General features: G+C 41.9%; 1 protein-coding gene across 1 annotated transcript in view; it reads left to right on the top strand.

Annotated features, from left to right (window-relative positions):
* The window catches only part of DNAH5 (dynein, axonemal, heavy chain 5), a 382,826-nt gene that overhangs the window by 89,752 nt on the left and 271,848 nt on the right, over positions 1 to 21,226 (top strand). Inside the window, exons 20-29 of the mRNA XM_006895016.1 lie at positions 1,970 to 2,160; positions 2,244 to 2,331; positions 4,157 to 4,290; positions 10,894 to 11,095; positions 11,812 to 12,047; positions 12,996 to 13,214; positions 14,619 to 14,681; positions 14,980 to 15,218; positions 17,132 to 17,372; positions 20,153 to 20,352. Of these exons, the coding sequence (XP_006895078.1) occupies positions 1,970 to 2,160; positions 2,244 to 2,331; positions 4,157 to 4,290; positions 10,894 to 11,095; positions 11,812 to 12,047; positions 12,996 to 13,214; positions 14,619 to 14,681; positions 14,980 to 15,218; positions 17,132 to 17,372; positions 20,153 to 20,352 (1,813 nt within the window). The remainder of the gene's footprint in view (positions 1 to 1,969; positions 2,161 to 2,243; positions 2,332 to 4,156; positions 4,291 to 10,893; positions 11,096 to 11,811; positions 12,048 to 12,995; positions 13,215 to 14,618; positions 14,682 to 14,979; positions 15,219 to 17,131; positions 17,373 to 20,152; positions 20,353 to 21,226) is intronic.

The following is a 21,226-nucleotide window of genomic DNA, read 5'->3' as shown; positions in this document are numbered from 1 at the left end:
GCATAGTATTCCACTGTGTGACTATACCACAGCTTCTCTATCCATCTGTTTGTTAATGGGCACTTAGGTTTTTTCCAACTCCTTGATATTGTGGACAAAGCCACAATAAACATTGGTGTGCATGTATCTGCTTGGATGTCAGTTATGGTCTCTTTGGGGGTATATTCCCAGTAGTGGAATTTCTGGGTCAAATGGTATATTTACAACTTTTTGAGAAAGCACTGTACCACCTTCCACAGTGGTTGCACCATTTTACGCTCAAGGGTGGGTGTTTTCAATTGTTTCATATGCGTGTGTAAGAAAGACTGAAGAAGAATTGAGGTCACCTTTGAATTGTGATGTTGGCAAAGCAGATTGAATATATCATTGACTTCTAAAAGAACAAATCAATCATTTTGGAGGAAGTACAACGAGGGTGTTTCTTCGCATCAAGGATGGTGAGATATTGTCTCAATACTTGGGGAATACCATTAGTGAGTACTGACTATTCCTTAGACAAGAAGATCATATTTAGAAGAGTGAAATTAGTGTGGGTGACAAAACATGATGGTTTGGCACTCTGACTGCACTGCTGTCTAGGCACAAACTGTGGGGACGGAGCAGCGTCAGGTAAGGTTTGGACGTAAAGTCACAAGTTTTGCAGTCATCCCAGCAGCACCTCACCACAGCATGTCTGCAGCTATGTCTGTGCCCAACTTGAAGAACTTCTCCCATAGGAAAAGAAGAGTGAGTCAAATTTTATTTTCCCTTGCACTTTTAACTGCTTTGAGCTTGGATTTCAACTCTCTGGTAGAAAAGGCACATATTTTATTTGACATATCAAACTGGTTATTTATTCATCCTTTCATTTGACTTTTTCATTTTTTTTTTGTTTACTTATTCTACCTTTGACTAATTCGTTGGCATCTTGTTATATGAACATCATGTTCAATGTTTTTTAGGTCACTTTCTATAGTTAAGGCCTGATTTTATGTAATGTGTTCCTTTTATGGTGCGCCTAATAAGAAATTGTCACTAGCAGCCAATAACTTGGGGTCCTTTGCAGTGCTGTGTATCATGATGTCGCTTCATCTCACATACTTCGGGCATGTTGTTGTTGGTGTTGTTGTTAGGAGAGGTTATTCCTTGGAGAGGGACATCATACTTGAAAAGGTGGAGGGATGGCAAAAGAGTGGAAGATCTTCAACTAGGTGGATTGACTGCAGCATTGAGCTTGAGTGTGTCAGAGATTATGTGGATGGCCCAGGATAGGACAAGGTTCAGATCTGTTGTCCGTAGGGTCACTGTGAGTTGTGCTCGACTCGATGGCACTTAACAGCAGCAACATATTTTCCATTGTTATTGCTGTTAGGTGCTGTCAATTTGTAGACAACTCATAGCAACCCTATGAATGAAAGACCTGAACACTTGTATAACTTTCATCATTTCTCCAAGTTCATAGAGGTTTCGGAGGCAAGCTATTTCAGAAGTGGATGACACTCCTGCTTCCAAGCTTGTTTTAATCAGAGAGTGCCACCAAACACTGTCCCCCATGGGTAACCATTATCACATTTAACTCATCAGTGCCACAGTGTTCAGCTTCACAGCAACCACAAGTTACCTCTGTGTGGCAAATGGACAGACCAGTGCTATGCCACTTAGAAGAATGTTTGACCAAAACAATTAAAACCAGGCCTGAGGGCCACAGATTAAAATCACTCACCTTTGGCTTAGTAACATCACTTTCTACCCACTAGGCCAACTGAGCTCTCTCGTTGTTGTTGTTGTTAGGTGCCATTAAGTCTTAGATGACTCAGCGACCCTATGAATGAAAGAACTGAATTGTAGTCATTGTTTGAATCACTCATTCAGTAAGTGTTTACCAAGGCTGTATTTTGTTCCCAGTGCTTTGCTTTTTCCTTGCTAAAATGGGCTAAATCCAATTTTAAGTTAGAAAATCTTAAGTTGTCTCTGTTTTGTATTAACTCAGACAGCGACAGTGTGTCCAAGATGAAGCCCAGCAGTCTGCCCATTTTCCAGGCGAGCATCACCCTGGCCATTCCCAACATCGCCATGGCCCCGGCCCTGGAGGACATGCAGCAGACGCTGAACAAAGCCGTGGAATGCATCGTCAGCGTCCCCAAAGGGGTCAGGCAGTGGAGCAGTGAGCTGCTCTCCAAGGTCTGTGTGGGATGAAAGAACTGCCTTATATTTTATGTAGATGTTTCTTCTATCACAATTAGAATTATCTTTTTCCTTTATAGAAAAAGGTACAAGAAAGAAAAATGGCTGCACTGAAGAACAATGAAGACAGTGATTCTGAAAATGAAATGGAAGAACATGAACTTCAAGGTAAATGTCTTCAGTTCCTGCTAAGGGAGTCACTGGAATGGAACATTTAGTTTTACATGTGTGTCTCCCTTTTAGTAGTTTCTAAGGAGTCCTGGTGGCACCATGGATTAAGCACTGGAGGGTGTCTAGCTTAAATACTCTATAAAAGAGAAAACAAAAAAAGACTTTAAAAAATCTTTATAGCCTTGAAAACCCTATGGGGAAATTCTGCTCTGTTCTGTAGGATTGTTCTCAGTGGTCATGTGTGTGAACTGATTCCTTACCTGCCATCATGAACTGCCTTGGACATCATCTATGATGTATTTGTGCTTATGAGCCTGAATTAGTTCACTCAATATAATGCTTTATAGCTATTCCCATGTTTTAGAATAGTTTTTCCAAAGCATTGCTCCTGAGTGCAGCGTAATGTTCCATTGTGTGAATGTACCAAAATTTCATTCTATCATTTGATGGACATTTGATCTGTTTCCATGTTCTTACTATTAAGAATAAAGGTGCTGTGGATACCAGGATACACTTCTCCATTTAGGTCTCAGTTCTGTTTTCCTCAGAGTATATTCCTAGCAGTGAAATATCTGAATCATATGGAATGTCTATGTTCAGTGTTTTGAGAATATGCCAAACTGCCTTTCAGAGTGGTTGTACCATTTTATAACCTCACTAACAGTTTATGAGAGTTCACTCATTGCACATTCTCTCCAACATTTATTGCTTGCTGTACTATTAAACTTTTGCCACTGCTACTGGTTTGAGATGGTGTCTTATGTGGTTTTAATTTGTAAATCTCTTATTGCCAGTGATTTTGAGAATTTCTTCAATTGCCTGTTGGCCAGCCGAATGTCTTCCTTTGTGAAAAGTCTTTAGTTCATTTTGTAATTTGGTGATCAGTTTTTTTCCTTGTGGAGGCCCTGTAGTAAGCTGTTAACTTTTGCTACTAGACCCTTGTCTGAGATGGTATTGCCAAATGTTTTCATCAGTAGGTTCTTTCCCCCTACCCTCACTATTGAAAAAAGTTTTGATGCACACAGGGACTTAGTCTTTGAAAGGCCCCATTCATCTATGTTATTATGTTTTCCTGGTTGTGCATTTCTGGCTGTATGTGCCTGTCTATATGTAACAAAGAGAAGGCCTTCTAAGTTGATCCCATTATGTCTCTTTTGATCTTCATGGTTTGGGGTTTTACCCCTAGGTCTCTGATCTACCTTGACCTGGTTTTTGTGTATCATGTGAGATGTAGATCCTTGTTCAACTTTCTACAGTTTTGCCAGCCATTTGTTGAAGAGGTTGTCATTTCCTCATTTGATGAGTTTTGTTTCATTGTCAATAGGAAGTTGACAATAGGAAGATGGGTTAATTTCTGGGTTCTTTTATTTTTAAATTTTATTATTTTTGTGTGAGTGTACCGTCAAATCAGATCTGACTGGTACAGGAGGAGATTATCCCTTATTTCCCAGCAGAGCATCTGGTGGATTCGAACTGTGCGCCTCTGGGATTGTAGTTGCAGCTCCTTGACACTAGGCCACCAGAGCTCTCCAATTTCTGGGTTCTTGATTCTGTTCCATTGGTCTGTGTGCCTGTCATTGTTCCAGTACCATGCTGTTTTGGTTATTAAATCTGTAGAGTACGTTTTGAGGTCAGGGAGAGATACACCTCCCACTTCATTCTTGTTTTTCAGAAGCGATTCACTTATTTGGAGTCTTTCTCATTGCTTTTTATCAAGAAGATCTTCACATTTTTTAGACCGCACATCATCTTTTAGAATTACAGTGCTTATGATGTTAATAAAAACCTCATTATCAAAACCTTATCTCTTTCTTTTGTTTAGATACCATTGAGATTGCATCTGTAAATTTACCTATTCCAGTACATACTAAGAACTATTATAAGAATGTTTCTGACAATAAGGAAATTGTAAAGTTGGTCTCTGTGCTTAGTACGATCATCAACTCTACGAAAAAGGTATGTCTAGAGAATGTGTAGCTAGAACATTTGCTTTATAATTTATGCATGGGTGAAAGATTCAATACTACAAGTGTGTCCTCTGTGTCGCCTGAGCCATTGTACCCACTGTACCCTCAGTGAACGGGTAATGGACTCTTTGCTTCTTTGTTTAATTAAAAATCACTTTCATCATAGATTGTAAGGAGAAGAACTGTTGTTCATTTTTCATATTGTGTTTCAGATTGCCTTTAACCTCTTTTACTACAAGCAAGTCTAACCATTAAAAAAAAAGTTGTGTGCCTTACCCACAAGTGAGAATCCGGTTGTAATTAATTTTCAATCTCAGTGATATTTGAAATAGAAAAGTGTATTCAAAAAAGACAAATACTCAAAGTTATCTTTTCATGTTTGTACTCAAGAGAATCTTAGAAAACATCAGACAGTAAAAATTTATGTGGATTGTCAGAATTAGAATAAATAAAATTTGACCTTGTAATCACAAGCTTGTGCTGTGGTAGTTATGCACAACCAAGTTGGAATTGACCGTCAAGTGGGTTTTCAGAGGCAGTAAATTGCATGTAAATAGAATTTTTGTGAGATCGATCATCTTTCTTCCTCTGAATGGATTTGAACCATGTGCTTTTGGGTTGGAATCCCTATTCCTTACCACTAAGTCAGCAGAGTTCCCTAAGCTTCTGGTGGTGTTGTATACCATCGAGTTGGAACCAATCCTAGCTAATTCTTTGGAAGGTTTTCAGAGGCAATTAATCACATGGTAGGAGATTACCCATGTGTCTCCTGTGATGCAGCTGGTGGATTTGAACTGCTTGCCTTCAAGGTTTCAATGTAGTTTCTTCCCACTAGGCCACCTTATTTTAGACATAACAAAAGCCATTATGATGATGGCTCAGGATAGGGCAAGATTATGATCTATTATTCATAGTGTCACTTTGAGCCACGGTCAATTCGAAGGCCCCTAACAACAACAACTAGACATAAAAGCAAGTTTTGCTAAGCTGCACCTGCAACCTTGAACCTGCATGTGGTTCGAATCCCAGCTGTCGGAGAGAGAGAGAAGGATGGGCATTCTCCTTCTGTAAGGCACATTGCCTGTGAAAACCTGCTGGAGGGGTCAGCGATGAGTCAGTTCCACCTGGATGGCATACCACACAGTTTTCTCCTAATTTCCTTTTTCAGCTTCTGTAGCATAAAAGAATTTTTAAAAAGCAGAAATAAAAAAATCAATCCCTGAAGTAATTTTTTAAGACTTTTTTTTTTATCTTATATATCCCCATTTCCACTAAGATCTTTTGACTGTTTGAAAATGTTTCTGAATATTGAGGGGATAGTTTTGTTCGGTAAATACATCTTTTCTATTGCTTGCTTTTGATAGGAAAGATTACATTGTTTGAAAGCAGTCTGAAATGCTGCAGCTGTTATAACAATGTAAGGAACTGTTATTAATTTGGATAGTAATGTTCCTGAGGGAAATCCAAGCTTTTGAATTTATACACTTTCAATTTTGCTCTCTTAATATATTGAAGTCCTTTATTTAATTTTACCCTAGAGACAATGTTAACATAATTCAATTTAACAGACATTTATCTTATGCTTATTATAGTGGAAGAGTCCTGGTGATGCAGTGACTAGAAAATATAGCTGCTAACCAGAAGCTTGGTGGTTATGATGTAACTTCTGCAGCCTAGGGGACTGATGAGTTCCGCTCTGTCCCAGGGTCGCTGTGAGTTGGAATCTCCATGAAGGTAGTGCATAGTATAAAGGACGCGGTATCAAATAGTTAATATTAGGTGTTCTATGATGATTGAAAGGGAGCTCTGGTGGCTTGATGGTAAGGAGTTGCACTGCCACCGCAAGGGTACATGGTTTGAATCCATCAGTTGCTCCATGGGCAAAAGATGGACAATCTCCTCCCATACAATTTATTGTCTCTGAAAATCTTTGGAAGGTTCTGCTGTGAGTGGATTCTGACTTGATAGTACATGGTAACAACATTCTATGATGATATAATTCACCTCAGAATTAAAAAAATCCAAGTGATCATGGAAATGAAATACACCTGTAATAAAGACTCTTGATTTTTCGGAATATAAATGACAGTATTATAAATATCTATGGGGAATCGGTGAGACTGGTTCGTGATAGAGCAGGCTTCAAAGCTGTTGTACATAGGGTCACTATGAGTCACAGGTGACTCAGTGGCACATAACAGCATTAATAACAACATGAGTAAGGCGTAACTAAAATGGACATTAAGTTTGTAGCAAAGTACTCTTCCCTTTATAATTTCTGTTGATTTTGCTTTTGTGTCATATAGGAAATGACCAAATGTTTGTTATTGTTGTTATGTGCCATCGAGTTGACTAAGACTCATAGTGACCTTATGAACAGTGCATCTGAAATTTCCTATCTGACATACCTGAGCCAATTGCTACATGCACTGTGTCAACCCATCTTGTCAAGGGTTTAGTCTTCCCCAAAATAAAAGAATCAGCATTTGAATAACTTAAAGAACTTTCCATCCCATTTACAGAATGTACTTGCCTTTGGAAGACTAAATGCACAGTTCGCCGTAGTACTGGTCATGGCCAGCCTTTCATAGACATGACCTGACGCCTTCTGAATGATATAGAACCACGGAACTTCCTCTAATACGTGACCCCTTCCTCTAGCCCAACAGAGCTACAGTACAAGCCTGACCTACCCTAAGAAAATCCACTGGTTAGCCATCCACTTAGAACATTGTCTGTCTTAATAAGCAAGCTAGAGCAAACAATTAAACTTGGCAATGAAAAATAAGCAAAGCATCTCTACACAGGTAGTTCATATACAGCTAAGAATCACATAAGGATTGCTAAGAATCCTGGAGAATTTGTTAAAATGTAGATCCTAATTCCATGTATCTGGAGTGTCAATGCAAATTCTCAGCTAGGGGAGGAACAGGAATGGACCTGGTTGAAGGCCATGCTATAGAAGCTCAATTCATTGCAAATTAGACTGTTTATTAAAGAATAAAAACTTCATACTTATGTTGTTGTTGTTGTTGTTGTTGTTGTTGTTATGTACCATTGACTCTACCACAACTCATGGCAATCCTATGCACAGTAGCTCCAAACCCTGCTCTATGACACAGCTACCTCTGTTACCCCAGTTATTGTGTCAACCCATTTTATCTGGGGTCTTCCTCTTCTACACTGTCCCTTGACCCTTCCAAGCATGATATCCTTCTCCGGGGATTGGTCCTTCCTGGCTATATGCCCAAAGTATGTGAGATGGAGTCTCAAAATCCTAGCCTCCAAGGAGCAGCTTGGTTTCACCCTCTCTAGGATAATGGACATGTTAGTTCTCTTGGCAGTTTTTGGTATGTTCAAAACTCTTTTTCAGCACCACTGTTAGAACGCATCAATTCTCTGGTCATATAAAATGTATTTTCAATGAATAAATCATTGACTGTACAAAAGTCTTTCATTTTATCTCCAGCCTCATTTCTGTCACCAAGTCCATGTTTTCCAACTGTTGATTCTTCTTCATTCCCAACTTGTGCGTTCCAGTCACCCATTATTATTACTCTATCCTGATTGTATGTTTGATTGATTTCTGACTGTGAACTTTTGTAGAAATAATTTAATTCCTTCTCTTCAGCTCAGATTTTTGGTGCATATATTTAAATATCAACGTATCTAAATAATTATGGTTTTAACAAGACTTCTTTGTATGTGTATGGATATTATCCTGTTATATCATATTTCAAGGTGAATTTTGAAATGGTTTTTTTAACCATGATTAAAACCTTGTTTTTTCTCACCTTTTCATTTCTGACACAGTAGATCATGTGAATGTCTGTTTCAAAATTTCCCATGCCAATCCATCTCATTTCATCAGTGTCCAGTATGTCAATATTTAGGCATTCCATTTCTCTCTTAACAATATCTAATTTACCTATATTCATTCTTCTCATATTTCACTTTCCAATAATGTCACCCATATACAGTGATTATAATAATAGCCAGAAAAGTTACTGTTTATAATAATACCAATAAAATGTCTAAAGACCATCCACGATAGGAAAAATGTGGAGCCTCCATGAAGATTCATCTGTTGTGACGCTGTCTGTTGGGCCAGTGGTGAGAACATCTGTCTTCTTGATGTTGAAATGTAATCTGTGTTGAAGGAGATTGTTCCTTATGAAGGGACATCTTGCTTGGAAAGGTGGAATGTCAGCTAAAGAGAGGAAGATTCTCAGCCAGATGGGTTGACTCAGTGACTGCAGCAATGTTAGAAATGAGGATGGTACAGGATAGCACGGGGTTCGGGTCTATTATTGACAGGGTTGCTGTGAGTCATAATTGACTGGATGGCTCCTAACAACAGCAGTAACAGTTACGAAGGTTGAAACTAACTAGATGGGCTCTTTTTCATATATGCCGAAGGTGCGTCTGGTACAGGCCATGGGCTTTGCAATGACTTATGCGTCAGAGAGCTGGACAATGACCAGGGAGGATAGAAGGAGAATTGATGCTTTTGAGCTTTGGTGTTGGAGAAGAGTGCTGAGGGTGCCATGGGCTGCTAAGAAGACAAACAGATTCATCCTGGAGAGGGTTAAACTGGGCTGCTCCTTGGAGGGAAGGATTCTGGGGCTTTGTCTGACATACTTTGGTCATGTTGTAAGGAGAGACCGGTCCTTGGAGAGGGACATCATGCTTGGGAGTGTGGAGGGCACGCGCAGGAGGGGAAGGCCCTCTGGGAGATGGATTGATTTGGTGACTGGGGAAATTGGGATGAGTGTGTTGGAGACAGTGAGATTGGCACAGGACAAAGCAGAGTTTAGAGCTGTTGTACATAGGGTCGCTATGAGTCACAAGCAACTTGACGGCACATAACAACAACAACAACAACAACAACAGATGGGCTCTAGAAAATGATTTGGCATTTTGGAGATGTAGTATGTTTCTAGATGGGGTGTTTGACTAGGATCTGCCTGCCAGTCCATTTACTCTCTCTTTCTCTCAACTTTGTGCATTGGAGGCTGACTATAGGACCATGTTGGCAGATTCTCACTAAGATATCCAGCTGGGCTTGACCAGTGGAAAGTCTTGGCAGGAGATCAGAGGGAGGGAAGAGTGTGACTCGGGATTTTTCCTCTTCACACTAACCCTGTACTATTATCTTGAGTTCTGGATTTAGGTGGAAATTATTATTGTTTTTTTTTAACTGTGGCTGAGTACTTAACGAGTCCTTAGTGACACCGTCCTCAGAATGCTCTAATGTCAAAAGACATGTGGCTTGAACCTACTGGCCATGTCAAAAAGGGAGGATGAAATGGCAATCTGCTCTTATGAAGATTCAGTATTGAAAACTCTATGAGACAGTTTGGAATCCACTTGGTGAAAGTGTGTTTGGGTTTGAGAAGACACCAGTTCAACAACGTGTATGTCTATAATTCCATGATGATGACATTATTTAAGCATCATACTTTAAAAAAATTTTAAATATTTTGGTTTTATATTGGTTTATTTACAAAGTTTGTACACATTATTTTTTCCACACTGGATCTTTCCCATTTCCTTTACCCACCCCTCCCACACCCATCTAATCGTGCGACCCTACGATTAACCCTCTTCCCCTTATCCTCACCCCTCTGCTTTCACCCTCCCCCACTTGGATCTTCATACATATTCTACAGTAATGGTCTTATACAGTATTTGTCCTTACTGGACTGAGTTAGTTCACTTAGCTTAATGTTCTCCAATCCCTCCCAAGTTCGATAGTAATTTTAAAAATCATTTTTTATTTTTGACCTGTGTTTGACTCAGCAGAGGGGTGGTGTCTACAAGGTCTTCCAAGGACTCTTGTTCAAATTTGTAGAAACTACCTTTTCCCTGTTTTCCAGCAGACTGATCACAGCTTCATTGCCAATAAACCTGGGTAAGGCGCTCTGGTGGCTTGGGGATATGGTGTTGTGGGGTCAAACCGAAGGCACTCGGTTTGAATCCACCGATTTCTCTGCAGGAGAATGATGGCCAACCTCCTGCTCTGGAGACTCTCTCTGAGAATCCACTGGAGGGTTAGCTGTTAGTTGATTCCAACTCAGTGGTGCATAACGACAACCCTGAGTGTCTGCTCACACCTTCGTGTATACAGTAGTCCAGTTCTGTGGCATCTGTGGCACGTGTTCACTAAGGAAATCATGTGATTAGTCTCAGTCACTGCAGAATTAACTAACATTGAAAAAGGTTGTAGTTAATCGATAAGAAATTATTGTTCACTTCTGTCCGTTCGCTCATGACTCATGCCAACCCCACCCATGCACAGAGGGACCAGACCAATAAGATTCATAGGATTTCCCTTGTAAGTAGGCTCCCAGACCATCCTTCCTCGTCTGTCTTAGTCTGGAAGGTGCTCTGAAACCTTGATCAGCCTCACGCAGGATCAAGCTTCCACTGACAGGTACGAGCTACATTGGCTGGGGATGGAATCCCGTCCAGGCCTCCCCTGTGGAAGGCGAGAAGGAATGGTAGGATGCCACCGGCAAATAGGCATATAGCGTGTTGCCATTTCAGACTCTGCCTTCTCACTGTAACTCTGTTCTTACTTATATCCTAGGAAGTTGTTACCTCCTTGGACTGTTTCAAGTGCTACAATCACATTTGGCAAAAGGAGAAAGAAGAAACCACAAATACGTTTATTCTGAAAAACCCCTTACTTTCAGAATTTGAATCTCAGATTCTCTATTTTCGAAAATTAGAACAGGAGATTAACGCTGAGCCGGAGTACATCTGTGTGGGTTCCATTGCTCTGTATACAGGTTGGTTTATCGTCTCTCAGACAATCACAAAAATTCAGCGGTGTTGTTACATCTCCTTCTTTTAGACTGGTATTTCTGAGAATTCTAATTCTCTGCAAGATGCACTTTAGAATTTTTCTAGAGCTTTAAAACCAATTTTTGTTTGTTTTTAGTTCTCTTTTGCTTGAGTATCTATTCTGGACGAATCTTTGAAAACAAATTTTTTTTTCCTCAGAAAAAAGGGACACACGAATTAAAATGAACCATCTTTTTAAAAACTAAAAGTAAACATTTGAGACTTATCTCTGATTTGAGTTTTGTCCTTTTTCTTTTTAGCGTTTTGAAATGTCTTGATGGGTTACAGAAATGAGTCTGATTAAATGAGCAAATAAGCAAGGAGTTGTATTGTTAACTGCCATCAAGTTGAGTACGACTCATAGCGACCCTATGCGTGACAGATCTGCACCCTGCCCTGTGCTGCACCATATGTATCTCTGATACACTTGAGCCCACTGCTGCAGGCACTGGGTCGATCCATCTCATTGGAGGTCTTCCTCTCTTTCACTGATCTTCTACCTTTCCAACCTTGATACCCTTTTCTAATAAAGGAGAATGTATTTTTCCACTTTGTTCTTCCATGAATCACACAGCTTTTTGATTGTGGGTGAGCAGCTGCGTGGTGTCTTCTTACTGGCTTCAAGGTTTTCCAGACTGAACGCTGGATGTTGGTTTTGCAGCGGATTTGAAGGTCGCCCTGACCGCGGAGACGAAGGCGTGGATGGTTGTCATAGGTCGGCACTGTAACAGAAAATACAGAAGTGAGATGGAAAACGTGCTCACCCTGCTGGAAGACTTCAGTAAGAAACTGAATCGTCCAATTAAAGACCTGGACGACATTCGGATTGCCATGGCAGCACTAAAAGAAATCAGGGAGCAGCAAATTGGCATCGACTTTCAAATCGGGCCTATTGAGGTAACTAAAGTACAGACGTTTAGTCATTAGATCTCTCTCTCTTTTTGGATTTTGTGAGCTGGAGGTTTGTTCAGTCCTGGATTGATGTTCTAGATAGATGCACAGTGATGTCCTTCAAGATGAGAAAAACAACCACTGAGTGAACCCAAATTGAATGAACCATTGAATGAATTCCAATTCTTTACCACCTTATAGGACAAAGCAAAACTGATCATAGGATTTATGAGGCTGTAATCTTTATAGAAGCACAATCACTACCACATCTCTCTTACATGAAGTAGTTGGTGGGTTTGAACCACTGACCTTTTAGTTTTTAGCTAAGCTCTTAACCACTGCAACCAAGGCCTTTATAATTACGATACATGTTAGAGTACTTATTATAGGATAGTTTTAATCTTCTGTTGTAATCTCTGGCAAGTCACAGTAAAAAAAAAGTCTTCTATTTATATACAGTGTTACATTTTTCAAATACATTTAAGACAACAGTTCTCTGATAATCATAAAATGTGCCAAGAACATAGAGCACTTTTCTAACTTTTATAAGTGAAGAAACAAATAGAATGGAGCCATCACTCATTGATGATCTTCCAGTTTGTAATGCAGATGCAGGCAGTTTGAACTCACTAGTTACTCCACAGGAGAAAGATGGGTAATATTTTGTGCAACTTACAGCCTCTGAACACCTCCTGGAGGGTCAGCTATGAGTAGAGTACCACTTGATGGCTTACAGTGCACTCTGCCAGCTACGAGGCGTTCTGCCTTATGCTGTGCTGAAGACACAGAAGGAAACAAGAAGTTTAATATTTTGCAAGTAAGGTAACTAGAATTCTCAGAGCGAATTCCCTATCATTCTCATCCTTTCCAGGCTAATGCTTAAATACATGTCTGTATGGAGCACATTTGTCTGTATACCTTTAGCAAATATGAGGGTTTTCTTCTTTTCTGTAGGAATCCTATGCCCTGCTGAACAAATATGGACTTCTGGTAGCAAAAGAAGAGATGGACAAAGTTGACACCCTACGCTACACGTGGCAGAAGCTGCTGGTGCGAGCCAGTGATGTCCAGAACGAGCTGGTCGCCCTGCAGCCCGGCTTCAGGAAGGAGCTCATCAGTAGCGTGGGGGTCTTTGTCCAGGACTGCCAGCAGTTCTATCTGGATTATGAGTTGGTATGACTCTGCTTTCTCCTTGTGCCTTCAGTGGGAGACCGAGTGCTGTTAGGTGCTATCGAGTTGAGTACTGTTCATAGTGACCCTATGAACAAAAAATCTGAACCCTCTTCTACCCTGTGCCATCCTCACACTTCCTGACACACAAGAGCCCATTGCAGCCACCACTGTGTCAACCCACCTGGTTGAGGGTCTTGCTCTCCTTTACCGACCCTCCACCCTTCCCAGCAAGCATCATGTCCTTCTCCAAGGAATAGCCCCTCCAAGCAACATGCCTAAAGTACATGAGGCAAAGCCTCATCATTCTTGCCTCCAAAGAGCACTCCGGCTGCACCCTCTACAAGACATACCTATTTGTTCTCTTGGGAGAGTGAGTAGAGTGTGAACAAGAATACTTGTTTGAAAACCATGTATCAAATTCCATAAAAGCTGGTGTGCACAGGAATCAGAAATTGGTTTTCATGAGAGCAAGAGCAGTCCCCTTTCACAAGCCTTGTTTAGCCAGAGAGTTCATCCAGAATGTTTTCTTTTACTGGGATATGGGGAATTTGAAAGTGTGGTTCACATTAGGAGTTAGCTGGGTGGCGCAAATGAGGCAGCTCTGAGCTCTTACCTAATTCTGAACTGTAAGGTTGGTGGTTCACGCCCACACACAAGTGCCTCTGCAGAAAAGCCTGACAATCTCTTTCCAAAATGTCACAGCCACTGCCATCCCAAGGGAGCACAGGTCTACTGAGACACACAAGGATGGCCGTGAGTTGGGACTGACTAGATTGCAGTTTTCGAGTATTTGTATATATGATATATATGGAGCTCTGGTTGTCTAGTGGTAAAGAATTACACTGATAACCAAAAGGTATGCGGTTTGAGTCCAGCAGCTGTTCTGCAGGTGAAAGATGAGCAACCTTCTGCGTGTGATTAAACTGCCTCTGAAAAAATGCTGGCAGCTCAGCCGATTTAACCTTGATGGTATACAACAGCAACCACAACGGCATATATGTGTGTGTGCACGCCAGCAGCAGAATTGATGCCTTTGAGTTGGAGAAGAGTCTTGAACATACCACGGACTGCCAAGAAAACAAATACGTCTGTCTTGGAGAGAGTGAAACTAAGTCTCTTCTTGGAGGCTAAGATTTTGAAGCTCCGTCTCACATACTTTGGGCATGTGGCCAGGAGAGACTAGTCTTTGGAGAAGGATATTGTACTCTGAAGGGTGGAGGGGACAACACAGGAGAGGAAGACCCCGGATGAGATGGATTGATACAGTGACTGGGGCAATGGGCTTAGGTGTGTCAAAGTCAGTGAGACTGGCTGAGGATAGGGCAGGCTTCAGAGGCTACATATGGTTGTTGCAGGCGACTCTATGGCACCTGACCACACCACCACATTTATTTTATTTTTCAGAATGGTCCAATGGTCACTGACTTGAAGCCTCAAGAAGCCAGTGATCGGCTCATCATGTTCCAGGTAAACTTTTTAACTTCTGTGATTTTCTAAACAAGCAAAATCAAGTTGTGTTTTAAATACATATTTTTAATTACATGCTTGTGGAAGATGACCACATCACTCACATTTCAAAAATATGATCTGGTATGGTAACAATTGAAGATGCTTTCTGTTTGTGAGTGATTACAACCACTTAATATCCATATTTATACGTTCCCAGTGATCATTGAGGCTTACTTGTCTGCCACTCTCTCTTTTCATTTGCATGTTCGTTCATGTGCAAACCATTTTGATGAGTTTTCGCTTGTGTTTTTGTTAGAATCAATTTGATAACATCTATCGGAAGTACATTACTTACACCGGGGGAGAGGAACTCTTTGGTTTGCCTGTCACGCAGTACCCTCAGCTTCTCGAGATTAAGAAGCAGCTAAATCTTCTGCAGAAAATATACACGCTGTACAACAATGTCATACAGACTGTAAACAGCTACCAGGATATCCTCTGGTCAGAAGTGAATGTCGAAAAAATCAACAGTGAACTCTTAGAATTCCAGAACAGGTGAGCAGGGAGATGGTGCGTGTACCCAGAATCACCGGACTGCTGGCCTTTCTGTTTAGATTGACTCTCAGCTTCTCTTCTAGCTCCACGTGTGCCAGCGGCCCATCTGGGTGCCCTCACACTGTCCATTATCATCATCACCCTTGTCAAATGCTATTAATTAATTAATTGCCCCTCTGTACAGGCCGGTCCTTGGGGAGGGACATCATGCTTGGAAGGGTAGAGGGACAGAGAAAGAGAGGGAGACCATCGATGAGATGAATTGGTTCAGTGACTGGGAGAATGAGGGTAAGTGTGTGAGAGACAGGAAAGTTGGTACAGGATAGAGCAGGTTTCAGGGCTGTTGTACATACATAGGGTCGCTGTGAGTCGCAGGCAACTTGACGGCACATAACAACATCAACAACATATTCACTTGTACAGTCAGTGCCATTGACTACATCCAACATGTTACACAAGTATCACTATCACCCATTTCCATTCCCCCCCCCCATGATCTTTAGTAAAACTTTAGACCCTTAAACAATGACTCCTTTTCTCCTCTCTCTCCTCTCCACATGCCTAGTCACTGCTAATAAGCCATGATCTCTATGCAATTGTCTACTCCAGATAGTTTTAGGAGCTCTCCAGGATTAGGGATAGGAAGTTGTGCTGCCACCCCAAAGGCACCGGGTTTGAACCCACCAGCTGCTCCGGAGGACAAGGATGGACAGTCTCCTCCCGTGTGACTTACTGCCTCTGAAAACCTGCTGGAGGGCCAGCTATGACTCAGCTATGACTCAGCTACAGAATTTGAAGCATCATCACTTTTACAATCATCTTTCTGGGCTAATTTATGTTCACCAGTACATTATTTTAAGTGTTATTTTCAAAGAAACTAGAAAGATGCTTGTTCCGTACATAATGGTGGGCTTTGTGCTAATTAAGCTCTCAATATTTGAGCTGAATTGGAAGACATCCTTTAAACAGATGCTTTTTACTTCATGCATTGTCAAAAGGTATTGAAACAAAACCTCTCCTGATTGCCAAGAGTGACTTGTCTGTAATATACAAATCAGCTCAAAATCAAGAAAACAAAGATTCTCACCACTGGGCCAATTGGCAGCATTAGCATGGATGGTGAAGAGATTGAGATAGTTCACAGCTTTAATTTGCTTGGCTCCACAGTCAACACTCTTGGTACCAGCAGCCAGGAAATCAGGAGAAAAATTGGGTTGGGAAAGACAGCTGTGAGGGATCTCTCAAGAGTACTGAAGAGCAACGACGTCAGGCTGGAGGCTAAGGTGCGCCTGATCCAGGCTATAGTCTTCACAATTGTATGCTATGCATCAGAGAGCTGGGCAGTGACTAGGGATGATAGAAAGAGAATTGATGCCTTCGAGCTGTGATGCTGGACAAGAGTATTGTATATGTCATGGACTGCTAGGAGAATAAACAGGTTTGTCCTGCAGAAGGTGAAGCCAGGCTGCTCTTTGGAGGCAAGGCTTCTGAAGCTTCATCACACATACTTTGTTTGGACATGTTGCAAGGAAGGACCAGTCCTTGGAGAGGGACATCATGTTTGGGAGAGTGGAGGGACAGCTCAGGAGAGGAAGACCCTCAATGAGGTGGATTGATTCAGTGAATGAGGTACTTGGGGTAGGTGTGTCGGAGACAGTGAGATTGGCACAAGATAGGGCAGGTTTAGGGCTATTATACATAGGGTCACTATGAGTCGCAAGCAATTCAACATCACATAATGATAAGAACAACAACACTTTTAACAGATAGGCATGCTTTGAGATGTGACATTTGCACACTGGGATGGAATGGGATGTGGGAGCAATTTTGGTAGAAATGGAAAAGATCCTGTTGGACTGGAGACGTCTTGCAGACTCCTGTCTGACTGGCCTTTCTTGCTGGCCTCTCTGCAGGTGCCGCAAACTGCCCAGGGCCTTGAAGGACTGGCAGGCGTTTCAGGACCTGAAGAAAACCATTGACGACTTCAGTGAGTGCTGCCCCCTGCTGGAGCACATGACCAGCAAGGCCATGATGGCGAGACACTGGCAGCGAATAACCGCCCTCACTGGACACCATCTAGACGTGGAGAACGAAACCTTCAAGTTAAGAAACATTATGGAGGCCCCACTGCTGAAATACAAAGAGGAAATTGAGGTATAATTGATAGCATGATGTGCTGGAAGATTGAAATATCTTGTGCAAATTCTTTCAAGAGCTTTTCTATGTTTGGAAAATTGAGTCCGTAGATCAAATGAGGAAAATTGAGACTCTTTTCCAGCACAATTTCTGGCATCTATTCATCAACTCTTCAACAAGTAGTTCTTAAGGTGTGCTGTATGACCGAGTCGGGGCTAGATGCTGGAAGATAGGGATGGACCCTTGCATGAGTAGACCCTGAACTGCTTTGTGGTTCCATGATAGAATTCTTGGCTTCCATGTGAGAGAGCTGGGTTCGATGCCTGGACCATGCACAGCTACCACCTTCTCTCAGTGGAAGCTTGTGTGTTGCTCTGATGATGACCAGTTTTCAGTGGCACTTCTAGACTGAGTTAGACTAGGAAGAAAGACCTGGTGCCCTACTCCCCAAATTCAGCCTATGAGAAACCTATGGATCCCAACTACTTTGGCCACAACTGCTCATGGAGACAGTGCAGGACCAGACAGTATCTTTTTCTTTTTTTTTCCTGTCATGGAAGAGGTCACCATGATTCAGTGGCTCATTTAAAGGCAAATAAAACCCAGCAAATGATCTGTGCATTTAAATAATTACACAAAGAAGATAAATGGGTAACTGAGATATACTACTGAAGGAGAGATAGACAGTGCTTTGGGAGCCTGTGCTAAGAGTGTAGACTTAGTCTGGGGTGGTAGAAAAGGTAGATGACATAGAGACGGCTGGGTCATGTCTGCAGAACTGAGTGGGTGAAGACAATGTTTTTGTGTGGTGTGTGCAAGGGCGCTGAGTTGGCAAATGCAGAGGAGACAGTTCCACACTAGTGGAAGGCATGCATTAGGGCCCTGAGGTCCATTTGAAGAACCACAAGAAAGCTGGTATAGATTGGGGCGTGGAGGTGAGAGAAAGTGCGCATGAATGAGGTTGGGGAGGTAAAGGGGCTTAACAGTAGGCTGATGGTTGGAGTAACGAATAATGCGTCTGAGCAGGAGATGCTGTGGTTAGACTTACACTTTTAACAGTCAGTCTGGTAGCAATGTGGAGGGAGAATGGAGGAGGGGAAAATAGAGAAACAAATTGGGACATTCGAGAGTAGCTGAAGTGAGAGATAAAGTTGCACTGGACAGGAAGCAAGAGGGAATTAGGAAAGGTGAAGAATAGGAGAAAGTTAAGAGACATTTAGGGCAAAAGACTTGGCAGAGGAGGCAATGCCATGAAAGTGGAAAAAGAGAGTAGGAAAAGAGCTGAGAAAGAATGATAGGTGACTTGTGAGAGCACTAAATGGACCATGGTGCTTATCACTGAGCTAGGGTGACACTACTTTCCAGAGCACACAGTCAGGAAATCAGGAGACACAGTGCACTGGGAAAGTCTGCAGTCCAGGACCTCCCTAATTTACTGAGTAGTAATGATGTCATTTGGAGGACTAAGGTGCTTCTGATTCAGGTCATGGTCTTTCTACTCACTTGCTATGCATCTGAGAGCCGGACAGTGAACAGGGATGACAGAAGAATTTATGCCTTTGAGCTGTAATGTTGGAGAAGAGCACTGGACTGCCAGAGGCAAGGATTATAAGGCTTGGCTTCACATACTTCAGGCATGTTGCTAGGAGGGGCTCTTCCATGGAGAAGGACATGATGCTGGGAAAGTAGAAGGTCGGTGAAGGAGAGGAAGACCCTTGACCAGGTGACTTCACATGGTGACTGTCACAGTGGGCTCTGGCATGTCAGGAACTGTGAGGATGGCACAGGATAGGATGGGGTTCAGATCTGCTGTTCATAGGGTCACTGTGGGTTGTATTTGACAGCACTTAACAACAACAACAATAACAACAGCAACATGGTGACACTGAGGTGAGTGATAAAGTCCAAAGGTCATGGGTTTGTTTTGGGGGATGAGTTTGATATTCCACATATTCTGTTTGTGAGGCCCTTGAAATATCCTAGTAGAGATGTCCAATGAGAGACGAGATAGATTCAGGTCTTGTTCACAGAAATAAAAGGTTACTGAATGAATGAGTGGACAGAGCTGAGCTTACCCATGAAGGGAGTGAAGTGTAAGGAGAGAAGAGAGTGGAGGGCGAGGCTACAAAGGATGCTGGGAAAGTGACCAGAGATATGTGTCCACTTGCCATACAGTGGTAACTTGTGGTCGCTGTGAAGCTGAACACTGTGACACTGATGTGTCAAATGCGATAATGGTTACCCATGGCAGTGTTTGGTGGAGCTCCCTGGTTGAAACAAGCTTGGAAGCAGGAGTGGTATCTACTTCCCGTAATAGCTTGTCTCCGGAAATCCTATGAACCTGGAGAGAGGATGAAAGTCACATAAATGTTGAGGACTTTCCTTCACAGGGTCGCTATGAGTCGCCTGTGACTCGACGACACTTAACAACAACAATAACAACAACTAATTCCCTCACATACTGCCGTAGTACGTCTTGATAGCTAAATGAAAACCATGTGAAATTTTGAGTTTATCACATCAAATATTTTTCACCATCTTTCTTTCTGAAAGAGTTTGCTTGGGGGAGTGTTAAAAATTAAGCCTCTTTTATTTAGTTACGTCTCTATTGCCATATCCATGCCTAAGTCTATGACTACATACAGTATGTATTATGTATCGCAGTTTGAATGTGGAGGTAGAAGTGTTTACTGATATGCATGATGCAACTAGTGAAGAAATGACCTCTGTTTCACTATGTCTATTGAAGAAGATTATGTGGCTTTTGTGAAATAAACCCTAGCTTGCCTTCCTGCTAGGACATCTGTATCAGCGCTGTGAAGGAGAGAGATATTGAACAAAAGCTGAAGCAGGTTATCAATGAGTGGGACAACAAAACCTTCACTTTTGGCAGCTTCAAATCCCGTGGCGAACTCCTCCTGCGAGGAGACAGTACCTCTGACATCATCGCCAACATGGAGGACAGCTTGATGTTGTTGAGTTCTCTGCTCAGCAGCAGGTAGGAAAAACATCATTTTTTGCAGAAAGTTAAATTTTTAAAAATTTCTATTACAAATACTTTCTATTTCTGTTATTTCTCTTTTCTTGGATTGAACGTGATCAAGACAAAGATTTCCAGGGAAATGAATTGTTGTTGTTGTTATGTGCTGTCTAGTCACTTGCGACTCATAGCAACCCTGTGTATAACAGGCCTAAACTCTGCTCTGTCCTGTGCCAATCACACTGTCTCAGACACTCCCATCCCAATTACTCCAGTTACTGAATCAATCCACCACATAGAGGGTCTTCCCCTCCTATGCTGTCCCTCCACCCTCCCAAGCATGGTGTCCTTCTCCAAGGACTGGTCTCTCCTTACAACATGTCCAAAGTATGTCAACAAAGCTTCAGAATCCTTGCCTCCAAGGAGCAGCCCGGTTTAACCCTCTCCAGGATGAATCTCTTTGTTTTTCTAGCAGTCCAGGGTACACTCAATACTCTTCTCCAGCACCACAGCTCAAAGGCATCAACTCTCTTTCTAGCCTCCTTAGTCATTGTCCAACTCTCTGATGCATAGCAAGTGATTGCAAAGACCATGGCCTATATCAGACGCACCCTAGTCTCCAGAGAGACACCATTGTTCTTCAGAACTTTGGAAAGATCCCTAATAGCAGACTTTCCCATGGCAATACAGCTTTTAATTTCCTGGCTACTTGTGCCAAGAGTGTTGACTGTGGAGCCAAGCAAACTGAAGCTGTGAACAATCTCAATTTCTTCACCATCCATCCTGATTCTGCCAATTGGCCCAGTGGTGAAAATCTTTGTCTTCCTGACATTGAGTCTCAATCCATATTGGAGGCTGCAGTCCTTGACCCTCTTCAGTGAGCACTTCAGGT

The sequence above is a fragment of the Elephantulus edwardii genome, unplaced genomic scaffold (genome assembly GCF_000299155.1).
Source record: "Elephantulus edwardii isolate Elephantulus edwardi_28Jun2011 unplaced genomic scaffold, EleEdw1.0 scaffold00153, whole genome shotgun sequence".
In the NCBI taxonomy this organism is placed as follows: domain Eukaryota; kingdom Metazoa; phylum Chordata; class Mammalia; order Macroscelidea; family Macroscelididae; genus Elephantulus; species Elephantulus edwardii.
The sequence above is the reverse complement of the archived record's forward strand: the minus strand, read 5'-3'. Positions and strand labels throughout refer to the sequence as shown.